Raw genomic sequence first — 24,421 nt, forward strand, 5'->3', positions numbered from 1 at the left:
CTTGAGAAAATTAAACCTATAGCATTTAACATCCTACTGACATGTATTTATAATCCACTGAGTGCTGATTTACATATCTATGTGCTTAAAAACCCGGGTAAACCTGCTCTGTCTCCACCCAGTATGTCTCAGAATGCTATTTCTTGAATGCAAACTACATTTGCAGATCTTAGGAAATGAGCAGTATTGAGCGATTCAGTGGAAACTGCATTTTCGGGAAGAATTTGAGAAAAATCTGACATGGGAGGAATTCCTAAATGAAAAAGATAGGACAGATATGTGCGCACAGATGGTGACTGACAGTACCATACTCCCAGGATGGCTTATTAGTGCAGCCTCAGTGCCACGATAACATAGCTGTTCTGGACTGGAGCTGGCTTATGCTCGACAGCTGAGAGCAAACTGGCAATTGGTTGCACCCATTTGTGCTGACATGCTGAAAGAAGGTGGGAAATTGTATTCGAGAAGACAGAGAAAAGGAAGCAACAATTATATATATCAAAAAAAAGTTACGGCAGTGGACTCAAGATTTTCTTTTTCCTTCTGTAAGGCTGCTTACATGGCTGAGTCGCTCACTGCACTCAAACCTTTTTTCTGCTCCTGCAGGTCCTTCCAGTTGAGCGCCACTGTATTTAGGGCTAATGAACCAAAATACAGTCGCTTCTCTTAATTTGGGGACAGAGTAAAATGAGAAAGTGAGATTCCCACCCTGTCTGCTGTACTCCTGATAAAAGGAACCAGAGGGGCACTTGCTCTGGTTAGACAGCCTGGCACAGGGTTTGTGTTGGGGCAGGCTTGACAGATGCACAGTGTTTGGGAACAGAGCTTGCTTTCTTGAGGTTGCCAACTGCACGAACTGGAACTCAATGATGCACTTCACAGCTGCAATAAAACTGGGAAGTCCCCAGCTTCCTCCAAGCCTTTGGAAAGAAAACACAAAGATGGGGCATCGTAGTGCTATGAGTTAAATTCCATACTAATATTTAATTTCTGAACAAGACTATTTATCCACACAGTTCAATGTCCTTTTTCAAAGGCATTTGGTATAGCTACCTTCCCTTTACAGGATTGCTTAACTCATGGAGACAGTGAGGCATAGAGCTGCTGAAGTTTGCCCAACTAAGTTACAGAACCTGGAGGAGAATCCAGGTCTCTGAAGTCAACATCTGACACTCCAGCCACAAGCAGAGTTTCTGCTAACATACATACAATAAATCTATTGGATTTGCTGCAATTAGTTTCAGAGCCAAGAGCTCATCAATTTTCCCCCAAATGAATATTTTTATGAATATCTAATTTAAAGACATTCTCATTGAACTAAATAACACGACAACTCTCCCCCTCACCCCCCCCCCCAAAAAAAAAAAAAAGACACACACAGACTCACAGAATCACAGAATCGTTTAGGTTGGATGGGACCTCTGGAGATCATCTAGTCCAACCTCCCTGCTCAAGCAGGGTCACCTAGAGCATATTGCCCAGGATCACATCCAGGCGGGTTTTGAATATCTCCAGCGAAGGAGACTCCACCACCTCTCTGGGCAACCTGTTCCAACGCTCTGTCACCCTCACAGTGAAGAAGTTTTTTCTCAGGTTCAGATGGAACTTCCTGTGGTTCAGTTTCTGCTCATTGCCTCTTGTCCTGTTGCTGGGCACCACGGAGAAGAGGCTGGCTTCATCCTCTTGACACTCCCCCTTCAGATACTTGTACACGTTGATGAGATCCCCTCTCAATCCTTTCTTCTCCAGGCTCAACAGGCCCAGCTCTTGCAGTCTTTCTTCATAGGAGAGATGCTCCAGCCCTCTACCAATACCAAGATGATTATCTTGGTAGCCCTCCGCTGGACTCTCTCCAGGAGCGCCATGTCTCTCTTGTACTGGGGAGCCCAGAACTGGACACAGGACTCCAGGTGAGGCCTCCCCAGGGCTGAGGAGAGGGGCAGGATCACCTCCCTCCACCTGCTGGCAACACTCTGCCTAATGCACCCCAGGAGACCATTGGCCTTCTTGGCCACAAGGGCACACTGCTGGCTCATGCTTAACTTGTTGTCCACCAGCACTCCCAGGTCCTTCTCTGCAGAGCTACTTTCCAACAGGTCAACCCCCAGCCTGTACTGGTGCAGGGGATTATTCCTGCCTAGGTGCAGGACCTTGCACTTGCCTTTGTTGAACTTCAGGAGGTTCCTCTCCGCCCACCTCTCCAGCCTGTCCAGGTCCCTCTGAAGGGCAGCACAGTCTTCTGGTGTGTCAGCCTCTCCTCCCAGTTTAGTATCATCAGCAAACTTGCTGAGGGTGCACTCTGTCCCTTCCTCCAGGTCATTGATGAATATATTGAACAAGACTGGGCCCAGGACTGACCCCTGGGGGACACCACAAGCCACAGGCCTCCAACTTGACTCTGCGCCATTCACCACAACCCTCTGAGCTCAGCCATCCAGCCAGTTCTCAAGCCACCTCACTGTCCACTCATCTAGCCCACACTTCCTGAGCTTACCTAGGAGGATGTGATGGGAGACAGTATCAAAAGCCTTGCTGAAGTCCAGGTAGACAACATCCACTGCTCTCCCCTCATCTACCCAGCCAGTCATTCCGTCATAGAAGGCTATCAGATTGGTCAAGCATGATTTCCCTTTTGAGAACACAATGCAATCTGAAATATCTGAGGTTAAGACGACATTTCCTTGGCTGAGTCGTTTATATTCCCTAGTCCTCCATGTTCTTACTTTGCCCTCTGAAGTGCAAATGAATTGCTTGAGACAGGACAAGCACATCTGTATTTTTCATAAAGTACAACAATTTATGGTCTGATTTTGGCCATTATATTCTGAGATCAGATTCATTTAGTTTTGAAAACATCACAACAGGTTACCCAGTTAATAAATTGATATTAACATTGCAGTTAAAAATACTTATTCGATACATTGTTAGCTTGAAGACACATAAAACAAAGACTTTTACCTATAACCAATGTATACAATCTGGAGCTCAGTTAAAACATTTTCCTCTCAGACTTCTGAATAGTGTCATACTATAATTTTCATTTAAATTCAAACTACATTTAAAATTAAAGTGGTGCTCTCCAATGACCCATCTCCATGATACAATAGCCTGGGGCAGGAATAGCTCCAATAAATTTAGCCTTTTGGGGGAGTTACAGCAGAGGACATTTCAAGAGAGCGTACGATATGTGATTGCACTGTGGCTGCACACCTCTGACTTCAAGCCAGCAACAGCTTACCCCCAGTTTTAGAGGAGGTGGGCCTAACAGTCGTGTCTTAGGTCTGCAAGCCAAATCCAGTGTGGAGAGAGGAAGCTACACTATGTGGGCAAAAATACCAGAATTTGAAAATGCATATCTGTGCAGTTTCATTCATTTGCAGATTTATACTGATTCTTTTAAGAGGAAAGGCAAATATGGAACACTGTTAATTTCCAAAAAATCAAGGTTTTGCTTCAGGAGGGAAGCACAACTGTCCGGTGTTTTCAAGAGACAAACTTGCAAAGAGAGAGCTCTCCTTCCGCTCCAGCCCTTCCACAGGCTCGCTGTAATGCCTTCACAGGCCTTTTGACTTCACCTGACAACAGACCTGCATCAAAGAAATGCTTTGAGATCTTGAAATGAAGAAATATTCGTAACTAAAAAGCAGTTGCCTTAATGACACCCCTGAAAAGAGGCTCTGCATGCTGCAGCTGATCTTTAGTATAAGTGTAATTGCATTACTGAATGTTGTGGAGCGTGTTTTCATTCCTCTTCTGCATACGTTCAGTATGATTTTCTGAGTGAAATAAAAATCTATGCATAGTTGTGGAGTTGAGATTTCACGTAAGTTGTAGTGGACGACCTTCAGTTTTTGGTTTTGCCTGACAACCTTAAAAAATATAAGGTAAGTTACACCTTGACCTCACACTTTGACCTTTTAAAATTTACTTTTAAAATAGAGGTTATGTTTTATGCTGCAAATTATGCCTTTATCTCTTATAATCCCACAAGTCAGATATCATAGTCCCACTTCAATTATGCTAAACTCTTATGTTAATTTTAAATCATGTAACTTAATTCCTGGCAAAGCAGGCTGGTGATTTTCAAAATGTGGTTAATGAGGCAAAGTACAATCTAGATTCTGCTACGGAGATCATTTGAATCCCTTAGGTCACTGAAGATGGCTATGGAGAGGCTCTTCTTTACGAAAGTCTGGGTTAGATTTTCAAAAAATGAATTTTTAAGTGCAGTTAGGGGCTATGAAACTTGAAGTTGAGCATACAAAGAAGTTAAATTACTTTCACTAGAGCCATAGAACAACAGTGCAGCTAAAACAATTATGCTTCTGGGCACATACACACTTTAAAGACCTTAAGTAGTGTCCTCCCCTTTTAAATCACAAATGCAAACCATACCAGATTTTCAGATGACAATCCAGGGACCTGACGCCTATGTCCACAGATGCATGCAAATCAATGTCATTTTCCTTTTCATTTGCAGAAGCCAAACATTTGCTAATAACTGCTTCCCTTCCCCCCTCCCCCACTCAAACAAAGGCTTTACCTAAGACCAGTTAGTAGATGAAATCTTATGAGCTTGTGTAGCTTTTTCAATACAGATATACTGCCACCCCCAAATCTTTCATTCCCTGATCAGATAAGCTGAAAGTTTGCCACTTGCTCAAGCTTAAGGTTAAACTCAAGTTCTTCAGAGACTTTGTAATTCACTACTACTTATTTCCCTCAAATAATTAATTCATACAAAACTCATATATAAATTGTTCTGCATTCTTTATTAGCATGTTAAACTTCTTTTTTCTCAAATATTTTTGGACTATATTAGTACATAAGACAGTTTCTTGTCTGTAAATTAACAACGAACTAATACACATTCACAACAGACAAAACAGAGAAAATAGGCAGACATCGAAAGGTCAGTGCACGTTCATTTTTTATGCGATGTCTTTAACTACCTGAAAGAACTGCCTACAAAGACAGAGAAATTCATTCAGAATTGGAGGTGGGTATCAACACTTAAAAGATCAGAGAATCTAGAGATTTCTGCTGCATCAGTGGAAAAGATGCCTATACAGCACGGTAAAAACCTGAGTGAAAACTAAGGATTTTCTTTGTTTTCACATAACTTAGGAATGGATCACACAAAACTGAAACTCTGACAGGACGTGCTCTTTAAGGTCATAATGCAGATTCCCACTCAAGAACAACAGTCATCAAAGTGCAAGGCCAAATACAGGAAAAGGTTGTGCTCAGTAAAGGCACAGGGAACTTCATCCTACCCGTTAAAAAAAGTGACAGGCATGCAGGAGGTGCTGCAAGAATGGCTGGGAGCAACTACAAGGAAACCTCTCTCCAGCGCCTTTCCCAAAGGGCCGTCATCAGCTGTAGGGCAGCTGCCTTCTCCCCACAGAAACCGTGTTCCCAGCTCCGGGAATGGCACTATAGACAAACCGGGAGGGATTTGTACTGGGGAAGAAGGTGGAAGTCAGTCACAATCTTAAGGATAAAGGGAAGATTTAGGGATACACTATTAAGCTGAGTAAATGTTTAGCTATCCCATCCCTTTCCCCAAATGCTTCTCGTGTGACCATCCGTGGGTCCAGCTAGACAGGGGAACGGCTCACGTGAGTAAACTTGGGCACGTCCACGTGCCCGAGGTGCTCTGCTACGCCCTCTTCAGTGCTGAGGGCTGGCTCCTGTCCTCGCCATCTGGGGAGGATGGCTTGTGGGACTTTTCTCTTTCCTCCAAGGTCCCCAGGGAATGGGCTGCTACAGGTGCGGCCAGCTAGTAGCCAAACGCAGCACTACCTTTGCCTCTCACTGCCCAGTGTACTCTTTACCTTTCCCTTTCAGAGGGGCTCAGCCTGCCTTGGGAGAAACGTGTGGAGCCCGCTAGGCTACGCAGTGGTACTCTGGAGGCTGGAAGGGGCTTTTTTTGTCTGCTAAAGAGGAAGCAGAGAGAAACAAGCAGCAAGGGTACAGTAGGAAATGGTCTCTCCCTTCAGCAAAGGCCCATGATGAGTCCTGTGGAAATACTAAAGCCATGCAACTGCATGAAAGGACGGGGAAGGACAGTAATAGTTTTAATAGTGAACACTTGTTAAAAACAGGGGACAAATAATATTTTCCTTGCATCAGTTTCCTGTCAGACTATTGCATTAGTCTATTAATTGTTATGCGAAGATGCCAGAGCCAAACGCCACAGATCATATGGTATCCAAACAAGAGGTGTCACCTTTATTTCAGAAGGACAGGCATAGGAATTTCTCCCTATCCATTTTGCAGAGATTTTTCTGCTTCCTAGAACACTATTCTGGTCACCCATTCTACACCACCATGTGCCACTACGGATCACAGGAATAACTGCATGCATACCGATTAGACAGCACTTGAGGGAGAGGAGGGGAGAGTCAGGGGGATAGCACCTTTTCCTTTTACAACCATGACTGTGGGACTCCAGACACAAACTGCCTCTAGGACTCATCAGCAATACCCATCTTGCTGTTTAACACCGGGGCATCCACTCCCAACCCTGGGCTTTGCTGGATGCTAACAAGGCAGAAAGGACAGTAAAATGCAGGAGATAGCATTTTCCCTCGAAGCCCTGGGAGAAAAAAAGTAGTCCATGGATTTCGGAGGCGATGGGCATACATGATCCAACATTGGCAGACACAGAGCAGTCACAGCAACTGCACTGAAGGTGCTTCTCAGCAGAAGGTCCCATTGCCAACACCTAAGACTTTGCCCTACCACTTAAGATGAAGATTTCCTTGAATACTGGAAGCACACTGTGCATCATGTATTTGACTGTACTGTAAGTTAAAACATTAATTTTAATAGTATGTGTCAATTCCCTGAGAGGGAGGTCTTTTTTGTGTCATCTGTAGTGCATCAGCTAAAATGGGGTTGTGGTCCATGACTTGGGATTGCAGGCTTACCAAAACCTCTTCTGCACAACAGCTGGCTGCTGCATTATTTGTAGTTTTCCTGCATTTGTATTCAAAAGCATCCTTCAATAAAATATAGCCAGCTCTGAAAATAGCTACAGTCTAATGGTAATCAAACAACCAAGCCTCAAAACTGAGAACACTGCAAACATTTTAGAAAATTAGCCAATGCCTTTTTTTATTGATAAGCTACAGAAAGTAAAAAATACATTCAAAAATAGCTTCAAAAACAATTTCTAAAACAGCAAGAATCATGTTATTCTGAATGCTTTCTTCTTAAACCATTAAAAGAACATTAGGTAAACTAATGCAACAGCTGCCTGTGCTACTGCTTCCACAACATAATCTATAACGGTAAAAGCAGCTTTTTTCAGGCATTTTAGTGCAATCTAGGCTGTTTACAGGTCTTTTTTTGTGCGTTTGCTTATAATTTTATGTCAATTGATGTCACTCCAGCTTATACCTAGAGTCAAGACAACTCCACTTAGCAGTTACTTTGTTTCCTTTCAGGGCTAACATCAAAGTAGTTGTTTCGAATCCTGAAATGATAAATAACTAATAGAAGCCTGAAGCGATTCTGGTGCTATACAACTGGTGATGTATAATTGAACATTAAGTAATCCAGGTAGTAGAAGTCGTAGGTCAGCTGTCTCTCTTGCTTAGACAATTCCTTTAAGTATTGCCTCACTACTTCTGCATTTGTTCTTTCATCAGAGGAATGTCGGTCTTTGAAATTAGGAAACTTCAGCTCAGCTGGAGCACCTACCAGCTGCAAAAAGTAATTAGCATCTTCTTCCAGGGTTTCAAACTTTCCTATAAAATCATAGTTGATGAGGCAGGGATAGCAGAGCTTACTGACTTGCTCCCAGTGTATGTCCATTCCTACCGGCCGATGGGAGTCTAACAAATACTGGATAAACTCTTTGAACTTAACTCCCGATCCTGTTTTCAATGCTTCTTCATTTGCATTTTGTCTGTATTTCTTAATTATTGCCTTCCCAAATACTGGATGGTAATAGCTGTTTGGATGTTCAAACTTATCCCTGAACGCAGATACCAGTCTTTCCATTGGGTCACGTACAAATATAGTTTTAGTGTAAGAGTTCAAACGTGCGTATATCCCTTTCAGGTCATAACTGTCTAGTTTCTTTAGATGCTTACCGTAGTGTACATCATCATGGGAAATGTTGTGAGCTGAAGCAGCAAGTCCACTGAGCACCATGAGAACCCTTTTCCAGTTGGAGCAGCCTGCTTTAGGCACTTCGCAGTACAGGATCTTGTATCTATCCTCCACATAAATCCTTGACACCACATGCACAAGGTGGGTTCGCAGCTTCTTTCCGCTGTTGTATTTTTTACAGAAGCCATAAAGGAAGGATCTGCGTTTTTCCTGGGCACCATCAACATCCTTCCACTTGTCTCCCTTGATTAAACTCTTGTTTAAAGGGCGCATTGCAGGGGGTAAATACAGCTCTCTGAATTGGCTGAGAAACGACTTGGTCATTTTCTGCTGGTCTGACAGTCGGCTCGCCAAGGAGACAGCTACCACACCAAAAGGGTCAGCCTTCCCCTGTGAAGGCTTGCCCCCTGAGGCCACCGTCTCTTGCTTCCTGAGGCCAGTAGCAGTGCTCCTGTTCTTGGCTGCTCTCCTTGGCTCCCCAGGAGGTGGTAACTTGAAATCCTGCAAACATTGAGAGAATGAGACCTTAAAATGCAGCCACAGCACAGCTGAGCTCATCCACATTGTAACAGTGATGAGCATGGTGGTGCTCGTTCACATGCATGCATGGTGGCAAGGCATGTTTAGTACTACAAAACCTGTTTGAACTGCTTGATTGATACACCTAATTTAGCAACAAGCTGGGCTAATTATTGAAATACATGCTTCTGATGCTTACCTGTTAGCAAACAGTAGGTCTTCCTACAAAAATAAATAGCTTAAGCCAAACTTTTTAAGAAATCAGAAGAGGTTCACGCAGGGAGGCTGACAGTACTGGTAGGGATGACCAGGTGCTTTTCTATAGCTAATAGATTTCTTCCCCCATGACAGCACTGGTTGACTTGCACTGGTGTTAATAGCTTTCCACACTGTGCTGGCACAGTCAAGCTAGCAGCTGCTGCATCTACTTTTACCAGCAGGGCTTGGAGCAGGCCTTGTTACTCCGTGGTTGCAAGGCCAGTGCCTGTGGTAGGGGGGCCACGCTACGGTTCCTAAATAACTAACATCAGGGGGTTGGAGCAGGATACAATGACAATGGAAATCCCCCTCCATAAAGGGTCACCTCCTGCCCCCCTACAGATAGATCATGGAAGTGGGATGCACCTGCTTACATGCAGGTACCTGCAATACCAATGTCTGCATCTGATCTAGCTGCCTTCACAGATGATGGGGCAAAACAGTGGCTTTTAGAGCTTATTTCATCTGATCTACTTAAACATCAACATTCATGATATCCAGCTACCTAAGCATCAACCAGCAAACCTGCCAAGACTGTGAAAAGATGGGACTTTCCTCCCAAACATCTCTTCTAATGTTACCAGCTTTTGTGCAGCAGAAATGGCAAAGCTTGGATCTGTGTTTTGTGGTTTCCAGGGTCTAGTAACGTACAAGTTGACCAAAGATTTTCTTGCAGTTTGAGTATTGCTGTTCTCTCATTTCCAAGTGAGTTCTCTTGTGTCTATTAAGGCTTGTATAGTCTTTCTCCCTACAGCAAGCAAGTCTGCAGCATTAGGCGGTCCATCCAACCGCCTATTTTCATTATGCTTCCTGAGAAGGCAGAAGCTGGTCAACACATTTTTAAACTTCTCGGGGCAAATAAAAGATAGCCAGACAAAGAGAGAAGTTAGGCATATGCAGATTGCCTGATTTCATAAGTCTATTTTTTTTTTTTTGAAATGGGTGTAAGAAAACCCTTTTCCCATAAACTGATTAAATATTTACTGGCAAGTTGATTTTCAGACTGGCAAACCATAAGTGTGGATTTGCGGGGCAGCAAGTTCATAGCTGATTCAAAAAAAGCTGTTAACATTCAGAGGAATAATCTAAGAAAGAGGAATGCATGGAACACAGATCTGAATGCCAGTTTGAAATAAAGCCCATAGAAAAACAAGCAGTTCCAAGGAAAGTTAGCCTATCTGGCAGTATAATAATTTCCAGTGACAAGAAGAACACAGGGGAATCAGGCCATTCTGTACTGCCACAAACTTCTAAATACCAGGTCTTTGTTTTCACTGAACCTTAGTTCAGTAAAACGATTTTTATATTGATGAAAGCAAATAGAGCACAGAGCCATTCAGAACTTATTCATCTGAGACACAGTGCATGTTGGTGTTTATAGAGCTGCAAAAGGCTACTTTAATTGTTTCAGTTTGGCCTGGTCTGCTTCTCAGATATTGTCTCATTTTTAATTCTACTGTCTAATATTTCATTCTTTAAAAAACTAAAATGCACGTGCCTAGAGATTTATCCCTCCTGCTCTAGGATGGAAAGAATTCAGGAGCATGGTTAGTGTATAATAACAGAAGGTGGTACGAGCAGTAAAACAGGAAAGCTCTGCGAGCCTAATGGGAATTTCAGCATCACAGTGAATGACACCTTATAAATGCTACCACGGAATCACAGACTTGCAAATAAAGGGAAATTAAACGTTTTGACCTTAAAAGGAAAACCTGGAATTTAAAAAGATGAAAATGTGTACGGGCTACACAAAAACCAACCGTACAGTACAAGGCTCAACAAAGGTAGGAATGAAGTTATACTATGATGATAAAGTAACTGAAGATCATAGATTTATCAGCTCACCTTTAGCAGAAATTTTATAATTCAGAAGAGTCTCTCCAATGATATCTGATTCGACTGAGGTTCCCCAAAACAGGGAAAATTCAAGAGAGGGCAATAGTACCTCATCTCTTCCTATGCTATATAATCTGAATGTAGCAGTCTACTTTAGGAGACACATAACACATAAACCAGCTCAGTATCAAAGTAAATCCACTACAATGAGTCATACACTTCAGAGGAAAGTTCAGGCTTCTGAATTCAGTCTACCATTTTGACTAGTGGAAAGTTGCCTTGGTTCCATCAGGCCACGTGAAAAAAAGGAAGACTGAAATATGTGTGGTTTTGATTTGTTTCATTTCAAATAGTCAGCCTTGGATCCAGGACCAACCTCACATGATAACCTAAGGAGATAGCAGAAGAAGATGGCATTTCAGTTTCAGTAACTGAATACAGCTGTAGGAACTACTGCTGAAGGATTTTTCATGGGATCAAAAACTTCAGAAAAGGATGGGCAGAACCATTCAGTGAAATCGCAGGTAACACCCTAAAGGAACAATATATGCACAGTGGGAATCACTTGAAAGGGGTTTCCTCTAAGCAAGATGAGCTAAAAGAAGAAAAAAACTATCAGGAAGAAAAAGCCCCAAACAGAGGGGGGAAAAAAGACCTAGGGGAAAAACAACGACACAGGAAGTTCTGAGGACAAAAAAAAAAAAATCTACATATGTAAAATATTATTAGCTGCTTCCCCTTCTCCTTGACGTACATATCCCATAGTGAATACAACAATGCCTAATAAATGTTATCATAAGCTCCACAAGGAAATCTGCGCATGCAGCAAATGCTGGCTGTAACATGCTATATCTAAGAATGGGAAAGGATTATGATAATTTTTAAAGGCATATTGCCAGCTGCTATGGAAGTTCTCCAACTCAAATAGGAGATTAAACTTACCTATATACCTGCCTTAGTTAACTGGATTAGTAACTAGTGACACTGAGATGAATCAAGGAATGAATAGAGCTTTGAGTTTGATGAGAGATATTTCACTGAAAAGGTTTCTTAGGAAATTAACAGGAACTTGAATAGGTAGTGCCATATTTCTTAAATAAAACTACCTAAAAATCTGGTTTATTCAGCCGAAAGCAATATGCTTTGAAAGGATTTTAATATTTTACAATATTAGGCTTACAAAAAGTGATCCATTTTCTTCGGCTTCCTCTTGGTGCTAGCGATTTTTTAGTGCCTCTGTTATGATGCCTTAAAGAGCTGAACTTCTCCATTTTACACTGACTTGTTTTCAAAGTGGAAAGGGGAAAACAAGAAACCCCCGACAAAAAGCAAATACTTTTTTTTTTTTTTTAAAAAGGGGGGGGGGGGTCATTATACCTATGTTCCTAACAGTCGACTCCACCAGCTGCTGAGCACCATTATTTTTGAAAATACCTAAACGCATACCAACAACAGGCACCAAATAGATAAACCCTTAATGGTCACTAACTGGATTCTGATCATCCTGTGCAAAAGCTTCTGCAGTACTCTGAGACAAGTGTCCAAGTACAGAGACAGCCATTCAAAGTTTCCTAAAAAGCATGTATGTGTGGGAAGTAGTTGACTGGCAAAGGAAACTAAGCTCTGTGATCACCTCGGACAGAGGCAAAGCTGTCCTTGAGACATGCTGACAACCTATGCAGCAGGTTGGATACCTTTCATTGGAGAATTAAAATTCAATGAAGTGTTGTACCCTTGCCAGTAATTATGCAGAGTGCCATGTTCTCTGCTTGCACTGATATATATGAAAGGAAGTTATGAAATGGCCATGAGTCTAATTTAGAAAAGTATGCGTATAACCTCTGTCTCACTTTGGCTAAGCAGGAACTGAAGAAAGACGTAAAAATTCATTTAAATACAAAGAAAAAAAAAGGAATTTAATAGAGTCTCAGTGTGGTATTTGGCTACTGGAAGGCAGCTCAGTGAAGCTGCTGAAACAAAAGGCATTTCTGAGGTCATTAATGGGTTCACGGATTTTTTCTACATTTTTATTGCTGGAGATTCCCTGCTCCTCCCTCATTCACAGAAGGATTTCTCCTCACTGTAGAAATAAGTAGCCAATACTTTCTCTTATGCACATCGAAGCTATCCTTTCCCCTAGTACCTTCACAAGCCACTGAGGTGGAAGAGATTGACTACTGCCAAGAACGGTTAAGACTCATCCAATTGCGCTTTGTGGTACTTTTACAATGCACTGGTGGGATCTCATCTAGACAGTTTGCAATTAGAGCATCCTGCCATGCAAAAAGATAATGATGTATTGGGAAAAACGGTATTTCAGAGCTGATTTACAAAGATTTAATGGCTTGCAGTGAAGACAGTGCTGTATTTCCTACAGTTTTAGTGTTGGTTATTCATTTTTACTAACCAGAATAATAAAATGAAATGAGTCCAAAAGAAAACGTGGGGTAGAGGAAGAAAGAAAGATTCTGTTATACTGTGCTCTTCTGTGCTACTGAATAACTACGTTTCGGGTATCAGTAACGCTGGTTTGTTTCTCAACAGCTAAAATATCTTCTGTCCTGTAACACAGGCTGCCTCAAATAGTCTTTATGATGCTTCTTAGGAGCAGGCATGTTCACATGCCTGCATGAGTATACTGGGAATATACTGTACTCTGCTTTTCACTGGGGTTTCACTTTCACCGTCACTTTCACTAGTCAAGTGACCGTGGCAGGTTTGAGCGCCTTAAGGACTCTCTCAGCGCTATTATATTAAATACCTAATGTGGGTGCTCTACCAACATGAGTATTCAAGGGTGATAAAAACTTCAGTTCATTCCTTAAGACAAGAGCAGGTTGGAAATATTTTTTCCAAATGAAACTTACGAAAAACAAATATTCATAAGGAAGGAACTTTTTTTTTTCTGGACAAAGATCAACCCTAGCCAGGGGTTCTGCAGTACACACTTGCAGAAGCTTACATATGACAGAGGACACAGCCCTCCCACTCATGAAGTGACAGGAATTAGAAATACAGTATATGCTTGGAGCACACGGCATCTGATCTTAAATTCTAGTCCTTTGGTACTAGATATGTTCAGGCAGTATCAAAGTTCACCATGGACTGAGATCATTAGATACGTCATTTCAGTGTATAAACATATTTCTTCAACGTTGCTTCTAATGTGAGGATTATATTACAGTGACCGCCTAACTTCAGTTAACCCTACTTGTTTCCCTAGCATCTCTCTGTAGAAACCAAAGAAAGGGGCTCGTCTAAGACAAGGTTTATCTGATTCACTCTCTGACTCCTCATTGGTTAGGGAGCACAGGGAAATCAACATCCAAATTCAGGTCTTCAAACACAGGCAATATGAATACTGAAGAGCTATAAAAGCATCATCATCTTACTTGGATTGTAGGTAGGTGTAAGTCTTTCAAAATATAACATATAATTTCAGCCTAAACACTTAATTGGGCACAGCTAGAAGGATTTCTTCGGTAGAGGTCCACGACTGTGGCAGTTGGGGGTCAGAATTAACACGTAGTTGAAATGTGAGGAAAAGCTTTCATGAATCTGACCTCTAGCATGCACCAGCGAAGCCTGGAGCTTTTGCTATCTCAATTTAAGTGTAAAAACATGTAAATTAATACATAGCATATATGTAAAAGTTTTTCTGAGCTTGCCAAAAGTAGGGACTATCCTTAACCTTTTTGTGCTAGAATAGTATTTGCTAAGCAGAATTTGGAATGGCCAGACTCCTTGACTGCAATGCCATCTGAGGCAACAAGGACATATGCTCATCACTTTCCCACATCAGAGAAATCGTGTAACGTAAAGTCAGTGAGCTAAATAAGTCCCTAAAGGAGCTCTTGGGGGGAAAACAACTGAAGTGGTCACCCAATGAAGGATGGCAGCAAGTGACTGGAAATATTTGCTACTGAGGTGCTTCACCTTCCATGCTGTGAAGATAAACCTCTTGATTTATCACCCGTGCTTAAGATAGCTACTCTGGAGATAAGCACCACTAGCCTCTCTCCTCCCAGTGGAGTAATGAATCTTTGGCTTATCCAATTTATTCAGGGAAAAATCAACACTGCTACGCTCCCTCAAGCACAAGTATTCACACAAGTATTCACACAAGTTCACACAAGTATTGCTTGTGAACGGTGCAAACTCAGTAGAGATGCTTCTTTCAGAGAAATATAATATTGCCTTGTGGTTTGTACAGAGTTCCATTAGGAAAGAGGAAGTATAGAACATTTGTGCTTTGAACCTTCATAGCTCTTTCTGTCCCTAAAGTTCTCAAAAGATCACAAAATAGCAGAAATCTTATCTTTCCTCCAGATTAAGATCTAGAAATATTTCTTACATGGCACCATCATTCATAAGCCTGACAGGCAAAACTTTACTATGACAGACACAACATTTGCCTATAACATATGTATCCCTAGAACATATGCACTTGTACCAAGCATTTCTATGATTACTAAAGGAGTGGAGGAAAAAAAAAAAAAGAGAGAAAAGAGCATGAGATGATCAGAGCTTCCTGCACAGAAAGAGGCAAATTTTACGTTTCGTAGTTGAAAAAGTTCAGTTAAAGAGGAGTACTTATGAACATCAAGTAAGACACAAAAGAGAATAACTAATGGTAAAAAGAAAAAAACATACAGCAGCTAAGTTTTAACTACCAGATACAGATAATTTTAAATGATGCTTTCTGAAACACAGCTGATTAGTCAGCGGCTATTTCCCCTTGACTCTATTAGCAGGCGGCTATGCAGTCTCATTAACAGGGTGTCTTGGAGTTACAGCAAGGAAAGAGGAAGAAGAGGGGAGAGGGAAGGAGGTGTTTTTTTTGTTTGTTTGTTTTTTAAATGTGGTGTGCCAGTGTGTCAGGAAATGAGATGATGTGGAAAAAGCTGAAGGAGCAGCACCAACCCACAGCTGATTTTAGGAGTCTACAACCCAGGCCCACAGGCCATAGGGAAAGCAGAGAGGCCCAATAGGATAAGATAGATAGTCATTTGACAAAGGGACAGGGGGGCCTCCCAAATACAGCACCAGCACTGCTTTGGGCTCCCCTTCTCTTCTTGCTGTTCTGCCTTTATACACAAAACGCACAAAGTCACCCAGGCTAATGAAGCAAGACAATCTGCACAAGCCACCTCAACAAGCTGATTCATATGGTCAGCAACCTGAATGAAGAAAATTAATCTCTAATTTTACTTGCCAATTCTTGTTCAAATCTAGAATTAATTCCCTCCTCTATCTACCCTCACAGGCAAAACCTTTGATTTCTCCAAAATATGCTCAAAAAGGTAAGAATAAAAAAGATCAAGGCACGGTCTGATAGAAAAAGTCCCAAATAAGACGCTACGGTTACCAGAAACTTGCAAGGTCATGTACATTTGTGTGACATTAAAGATTCACCAAGACAACTACAACAAAGTATTGACAGTAAAAATGACTGTCCCACCCCTTTATTACTAATAGCCATCATCTCGAGCTTACTGGAGATGTCTCAAAGTTAATAGCAATGATTATTTGCTTTCTGGATAGCACAGTGTTGAAGGTACGCCTCTAGCTTTCCAGTAACAGTTTAATGGGTTTGGGTTTCTTCACTGCACAATCCACAGATTTTAAAGTAAGCATAGAGCTGCTATAGCCCAAGCAACTTGGGTTTAGACAGAGACTGCGTCCAGTTTACACAGAGTACTTGTCTTGAGATAGGTTGTTAAAATGCTTTGTTAGTAAAAAAGCAACTTTCAGATAAAGGAACACCTACAGTTGGCCAAATTCAGCCCTGCCTCCTTCCTATGCAGCCTTGCTCATTTTGGGTACAAATAATCCAGCATGTTTCAACAGTATTTAATTCTGAGCTCTGTGGTTCTCCTTTGCATGTTCTATTAATAAAACCTAACTTAGCTACTGAAGCCAGTGACCAGAAAGCTTCACTCAGTACTCACTCCAATTTCTATATGGAATAATGGGAACTCACAGTAAAGCAGCTTAAACAACATGAAATTCAAAACGGACTCAAACTAAGCACAAGATACTCATTTTATGAAGAATATAAGGAAAAAAAGATTATCTGATTCCACCGACTAGTAGGTTTATTTTTTATTTATATATAAAGATATACATATTTGGAGTTTAAGTCTGAAGTATGAATATTATATATTGGTGTCTTATTTGAGCTCATTAAATAATGAGCATGTGCCTTTTTTTTATAACTTAAAAAAAAAGAAGTCAAATAATCTAAGAGCTCTCTCTGTTGACAAATGCAATTCTCAAAATTATCACTTTCAAGTATATGGTATTTCATATACACAGTCATATCATGAAGGGGAAAATAAATAACGCCTCTTGCATGTTCACAACTCAACCCAGGCAGGCATTCCCGAGCACGCGTTGTATTTTCAACAATATCTGTTTTTCTCCTCAAAGACAAGGGCTGACACCAACATCTCTCATCATCACCAACATCCCTCTATCCAGACATATTAGGGACAGTGTCCTGGCACTCGGTAGTCAGAGCATCCACCCCACCATGGGAGACTATCTGCCTGAGCAGGTTTATGCATCTCCCCAGAGGGCAATCAGACTTCGTGATGTTTAACTCTGGAGGTTGTAAGCTTGAATCACCATAGACAGACGGAGCAAACGAACCTGGATTTCCTCACATCAGGGATGGCTGCTCTAGTCACTGACTTACTTTCCAAAGACATGCCAACGCTGTTTTAAGACGACAGCCTGGCATATCTGTGCTTCACGCAATCTGTCAGGTGTGAGCTTTTCTGTTGATACAGGCATTTGCGGATTCCTAGGACAGGTCTGGGTTGGATCAGTCCTGCCAACACCAGGGCTCATCCACTCTTGCAGAGGAACAAGCCTGCCAGGCTCAGCGGCCCCTCCTGGTAGGTGACAAACAAGCAGAGGTTATCAGAGCTCTGTACTGGGGTTGAACTCCAGAATTCAACTGAACTTGAATTTTTCAGTTTCCTTCCTAATCTGCCCTCCTGATCTACAATGAAGACTTAGCTGCTTAAATAGGCGCTTAGGTGTTCTTCTGAATAGCCAAATGTGGAGCTTGGATACCTGTTAAGATATCTACATTCACAATCAGAGCAAAGAACACGTGTTATAAGGTGAAACAATGCAATTTTAGGTGCAAAGGGCTTTGAATCAGGTACCAAATCCTTTCCAACAATTACTTTAAAGGAATTATTTCAGCTGCAAACATTAAGCTACAACCAAGCTGTTCAATAAGCTGCTCTTACAAGCGGTGAAAGAAGTGATGGCCTAGTTTTGCAGGGGCTTGTATCATATTTCCCCTATCCTGTGTCTCCCTGGCCAGCACTCCCAGATCCTGTCCTTCCCCATCTCCCAGCAGTGGGCAATGCAGGGGCTGTACAGTCGTATTCAGCCTCCCTGGCCAGCCCTTGGCCTCCTCCTGAAACAGAAACGGAGCTGCGATATGACTGACTGCCTTTTCCTCACTGAGGATAATATTTTCTCCTCTAACCAGTTGCCACTCAGCACATCTTTGAGCTCTCCTCTTAGCTCCTCATCAGAGTAGGCTAAAATTGGCCCTGGGTTCAAACGTTCCCGGGGAAAGGATTGACAGGGAGACGGCTGGGCAAAGTGCCTGAGAAAGTTTCCCTAGGGAACCAAGGGCATTTATAACCAGAAAGATGTAAAAATGAAGACTAATGACTGTACTCCTTTCCCACAAAAGCCACCATCTCTTTTGGTAAGAGAGGCTTGTAATATAATGTTGTATTTTTGCACACATGGCAATATTTCTCACATTAGTGGCTACGGTAAGATCCATAGAGATTTTTTACTGGTAAATGGAATCCATTTCCTGCAGGTTTGTCTTGTCTGCAGGTAAACACACTCATTTTCCAGCATAAGCAAGACATCTGAATTTGGCTACCTACATACGCTTTTATACAATTTCATGTGCTTGAGTTCACAAAAACAGTAATGCTTGAAAATTGATCATATTCATAAATTACTGTGGGACAAGACAGGCTGTGAATCTGCAACGGGAATTATCCATTGCATGCACTCTCTTCGTGTTAAGCGTAAAGTAACGCACCCTATTTTCACTGAAGGGAACTACGTAATGTTTACCACGGGTAAGAGGAAACATCCTAGCTTATTCTGTGGCAGGTTTTTTGTATGGCTGTCTTCTCAGTGTGCATTAATCTATAAGTAGTGCTACAGACCTTCAGTTTGCCACACAAACATTAACTCATTCAATCACAATCCCTCTTTGAAGTGGAGAAATAATTACAGAACTGCGTTGTGGTTACACATAGATGCACAGGCCAGAGCCGCAGAGTTTGGTTTTATACCTCTGAGCAAGCCACTTGATCTTCACACTTCATTTTTCCAGGTCTGCAAAACAAGGACAGATAATAACTGCCTACCTCATGTGAATATTGTTATTGTTAATTTCTGTATGATACTGGTGAAAAGCCTTTGCCATTTTACAGAGTGAGAACTGACAGTCAGCAAGCTGAGAGTTAGGATCACAACTCTTAACTTCCTGGCCCATTTTGCCTTTTATTCCTCACACCTCATTTTGCTTTTTATTCCTCATACCTCGCATCGTTTCTTCTAATACTTGTGCTGAACATCCAGACTTAGTCTGTTACATACACTAATCCTTGTTTTTCCACAAGAAGAATCGTTCCTCACAAAACTGAAGATATGTTAATCTTAACATCCTAGTACATAGTGCATATATATTCCTGTTTATACAGCCCCACAAATGGTTTTCTCCAAAGGGATCCTGAAAGCATTCTCAAATACAAATGTCTGCTGTTCTTATTTGAATAATACTTCCTCCTGCATTTTTTCTAACATTTAGCATCTCTTACTACATATTATTTCATCAGTGAAGGATTACTGCATTATCTAAACTTCAAGGGATAAAGGAAGGTATCAGGAACAGCCTAGATCAGCTTAGAAGAACGAAAATGTTATGTGCAGGGCACTAGATTTCTGTTTGCAGATACGAACCATTTTCTTGTTCAGATTTTCCTATCTGATCAAGGACCACATAATAAGTGAGTTTGAAAGGAAAAAGCAACTTCTGCTGCTTACTGGCAAGCCAAGTGTGCAGGGTGGCAGCGTGAGCAGGAGGGACCTCGTAATCAAGAACATGTGGCTGAAGGTGGCCCACCTCAAGCATATGCACATAAATAAGGAAGTGCTTATGGGACAGCATGATGGGGAAAGCTCTCACACCTTTTCTGGGAAATCAGCATGACTACGGGCCTCCCCGAAGTGCCTGTCCGCTCATGCACGCAGCATGGGCAACAAACAGGAAGAAAGAGATCTGTGTGCAGTTGCAGGGCTACGATCACAGAGATGTGGTGCGATAGCTCACGTGGCTGTAGTGCTGCTGCCATTGACGGGTACAGGCTCTTTATGAAGGACAGGCTGGGACAGCAAGGAAGGGCAGCTTTCTTATGCAAGAGAGCAGCAGGGATGCCTGGAGGATGCATGATGAGCCAGCTGACAGCTCATGGAACAAGATTAGAGGGCAGACAGACCTGAGCGACATTGTGGTGGGTGTCTGCTATAGACCCACTGATCAGGGAGAAGATGAGATCTTCAGGCACCTGGAAAAAGCCTCAAGTTTGCAGGCCCTGGTCCTCATGGGGACTTTAACCAGGAGTTTTCTGGAGCGCACTGATGACAACTTCCTAGCACAGGTGATCAAGCAGCTGATGAAGGTACGTGTTCTGCTAGACCTCATGCTTACAAACAAGGAAGAATTGGGCAGGGATGTGAAGGCTGTGGGCAGCCTTGGCTGCAGTGACCATGAGATGGAGTTCAGGATTCTGCAAGGAGAGACCAAGGGGAAAAAAAACAGACTTTGGCCTGTTCAGGGACCTATTTGGCAATGTTTATAAATATCTAACAGGATGGGGTAAAGCAGACAGGGCCAGACTCTTCTCTGTCGTGCCCAGTGACAGGACAAGATGCAACGGGCACAAGCTGAAACACATGAAATTCCAGGTGAACATAAGAAGAAACTTTTTTACTGTGAGGGTGACTGAATGCTGGAGCAGGTTGCCCAGAGAGGCTGTGGAATCTGAGTCCTTAGAGATACTCAAAATCTGACTGGACACTATCCTGAACAACCTGCTCTAGCTGATCTTGAGCAGGGGGGTTGGGCCAGATGATCTCCAGAGGTCCCTCCCAACCTCAACTATGTGAGTCTATGAAGCACAGGAAAATGAAATAATAGCTCAGTTTGTTTAGTGGACTAAATACACTAGTTCTTTGGAGGGCTATTAAAACTCCTGATTTCAAAGGAACAAAGTAACACTGAGGAATGTGAACACACAATTGGGAAAATGGAAGTAGGAACATGCCCACTTCCCTTCTTAAGCACAAAGTAGCAGCGCTCGCAAACCAGCACACATGGAGCTTTTGCTAGCTACGTCGCATGAAAGGATGGAAGGGGACAAGGGTACTGAATTAGAGCACAGCAGAGCACAAGGAAAAGCAATTCATCTGGACAGGACTGCAAACTTTTACTCGTATTAATGTAGGTTTGTTACACCGCGTGGATACTGAAGGATGAACAAATCATCCATGATCATTGCTCATCCCTATGTGCAGAAAGGGAAATGCTCCCTGACAGGGATGTTCAGACTCTAACAAACGGCTATGCCACTGTGAGAGAGCTTGCCTTGAGGAAAGAGCTCCTCAGGGACAAAGCAACAGGAAAGATATTGTGGAGGACTCCCAGCAGCCAGCCTGCTGACCTGGCCTGCAATTTCACTGCAGAGGGGACAGGTTCAAGTCTGTCCTCAAACACAGCTGGGATTTTATCCCAAAAATCTAGCCACACAAAGAGCTGCAGATTCATATTACAAATACGTATATTCTTGATGGTTCTGCAGAGCTTCTGGGAGGCACTGGGCAAAACCACGTGTAGGAGTATACATCAAGACCACAACACAGACAAACCTGAGTGGTAAAGAAGAAACAAAGGATTGCCTTCAGACACATTTCAACAGGCAGTCTGTAATGTGTTTTTTAGCCAGGGCTGTTACACAATTAAAGTGCAACGTTTGTTCTTGTCTCCTTGCATTTTCCCTTGCAATAGTTAATATGCTCCACAGCTAATCAGGCTGGACATAGGTACCTGGATTGACCCTTAAGTTGCAAAGATAGTAAAAGCAGGTATTGACAAGCAGAGCGCATAACATTTCTGGATGACTCTAAGGCTGCAGTTATACATACATACATACTTACATATATAAATGACAAAAAGGAGCCCAAGGAAAACGAGCAAATGCCTCAAGACCAAATGGAACATGAGCCAGTGAAAGTGACAACTGTACGCAAGGCATTTTTTGGAAGCAGAGTACCTCAGTGATATATCTATGCCATATTTCACCAAACTTTGCCTAGAAGGAACTAAGAACCAACCAGAAAACAGAGGTGTTCAGGATGTAAGGTGTCCCAAATCCCCATAGTTGGTGAGGGTTTAACCTAGCAGGAGAACGCTAACACAGCCGCTTTATCATTTCGCAGTCCCCTCCCTTTTTTCAGTGACCTCTCAACGAGATATTCCCTAATATTTGCCCCTTCACACTCCTGCTCCTGTCAAATGGTAAAATCATTCATCTTCTGAAGAATGACTTCTCTCCCACTAAAATTTCTGGCAGATAGTTTAACTTAGTGGTGGTGCACTGACTTCAGTGGAGCTACAGGAGTTTAAGCCAGGTAAGGATTTGATCCTGCATATAAAAGTTTTTACTTCAGTACTGAAAATAAATAGAGTCTTTCCATGGAAAGTATTCTATGAAAATCCACTCCAGTTCAATTTTTTTTGAAGTAATATTACTTCAAAAAACACACAGTGTCTCTGTAACGGTGCGCTAGACTACAGGCTTGAAAATAAGATTGCTTTCTTATTTAAAACATTCTTCTATTTCTTGGAAGTTCAAAGAAAGTTAGTTGTGGAATGCGGCATGAACAGCTTCATTAGCATCCATTTAAAATTACTGTCTTACCACTTGCCCCCAATCCAACATTTCATAGTTTTGTTTGGGTACACCACCACATTAAGGTGATGCAACTCTACTGTAAAATTAGACATTTCTTAGTTAACTGCAAACAGAGCAGACAAGCAATTCCAGGAGGGCGAGGTAGTGGCAAGCAGGGAAGGACCGAGGCTGGAAACATGAAGTATGGCATCTAATCCATCCTTTGCAATTGGAACAAATGTTCTGTTTATCACAACTTGCTCTTCCTCACAGAACGTCAATGTCTTCCACTGAGCTGATTGTGTCATACAGAAAATGTGCAGAGCTAGTTCTCCCATCAGCCATCCCCAGTCCTGTCAAAGTAGCCTCAAGTTGTGTTTTAAAAATACAACTGCCCCCCCTTCTGGCCAATAAGCACTCCCAAAAGCGTTTTCACAAAACATTTCAAGTTAATTTTCAAATATAATTTATACAAGTTAATCAGGCTTGTTTTAGGATATAAATTCTCAGCAAAATTACATAACTTTCATTAAGTTTCTAAACAGTTCTACGTTTGTTTAGAAAAAAATGAAGACTTTTATTTGCCTGATATAATGCTGTATTCTGGACTACATACGTTTGGCCATCAATTATTCAAGATAATGGGAAGGTTATAAGCATTCTGACAAAACAAAACTATGGCTATTACTAGGTATCTCAGGGCCAGGCTTTCTGTAAGCTTCCAGGCCCAAAGGGCTTATTTGGTCAGGAGCGGTGCCAGCTCAGAGCACATAAATGATGTAGCAACATCAGCACAGTGCTCTGGCACAGCAGGTGAAATGCTTTTTGACCCAAAGGGGGCTGTGCACAAACCTCTCAGGTGGGTAATCACCTAGCTGTTTAGCCCTCAATCTAGATAATCAGTCCATCAATACAAATTAGGTAAACAGACATTATGACACCCAATGCCTGAACTTATGACTTGGAAGAAAGATTATCAAAGGTAGGATAAGGGCTGTTATACTGGTAGTGACATGCAAAGCTGTCAGGTATTCATGCTGGTGGGCTGCTATAAATTTGTCTGCTGCTACTAGCTGCAACTTTCAAGTTGTTCCCTCTCTTGGTCAAACTTATATTGAAAGCAGCCATTACAGTTTCTGGTCACCTCCTTCCTTCCTTCCTTCCTCAGAGGGCAGTGAAGAGCATGAGCCCTACTACACCCTTTTAGCACCACTTCTTATGGTTTAGAGGTGTGAATGAACACAGAAGCTGAAATAAAACCAAGGCAGTCCTACGCATCAGTAGCTACTCTGAAGACTGCTGCTGGTGTAAAAAGCAGTCATTAAAACTTTTGTAAGTGACTTTTCAAAATAAGTCTCACGAATGCTAAGAATACCTGTTTTCATGCCTTTTGGATAACAATGTTCAGTAAGAGGATGACAAGCTGTGAATGAGGAATGTGAATGTGACTTCTGTACAAGTCAGGTCTTTTCATTCAGGACCAGCATATGTTTTAGAAAAGCAAACTGTGGTTTTCCTCCTCTCTTTCTGGAGAAGGGAAATTGTATTTCAGTATAGTTCCTGAATGCTAAATAAGAATATTAAGAAGTTATTTTTCAAATAATTTCCCCTAATTGATGCAGTAATAAAGACAGGATAGAAAATACCTCCATAAGCAATGCCACAGTTTAGTGAAG

General features: G+C 41.9%; 1 protein-coding gene across 4 annotated transcripts in view; it reads right to left on the reverse strand.

Annotated features, from left to right (window-relative positions):
* Window positions 1–4,753: 4,753 nt before the first annotated feature.
* Window positions 4,754–24,421, reverse strand: part of CHST9 (carbohydrate sulfotransferase 9) — a 93,183-nt gene continuing 73,515 nt past the window's right edge. For all 4 annotated transcript variants that reach the window (XM_068932422.1, XM_068932423.1, XM_068932424.1 and 1 more), the window contains one exon: window positions 4,754–8,625. In XM_068932422.1, the coding sequence (XP_068788523.1) occupies window positions 7,528–8,625 (1,098 nt within the window). In that variant the 3' untranslated portion in view covers window positions 4,754–7,527. The remainder of the gene's footprint in view (window positions 8,626–24,421) is intronic.

The sequence above is a fragment of the Struthio camelus genome, chromosome 2, assembly GCF_040807025.1.
Source record: "Struthio camelus isolate bStrCam1 chromosome 2, bStrCam1.hap1, whole genome shotgun sequence".
NCBI lineage: Eukaryota > Metazoa > Chordata > Aves > Struthioniformes > Struthionidae > Struthio > Struthio camelus.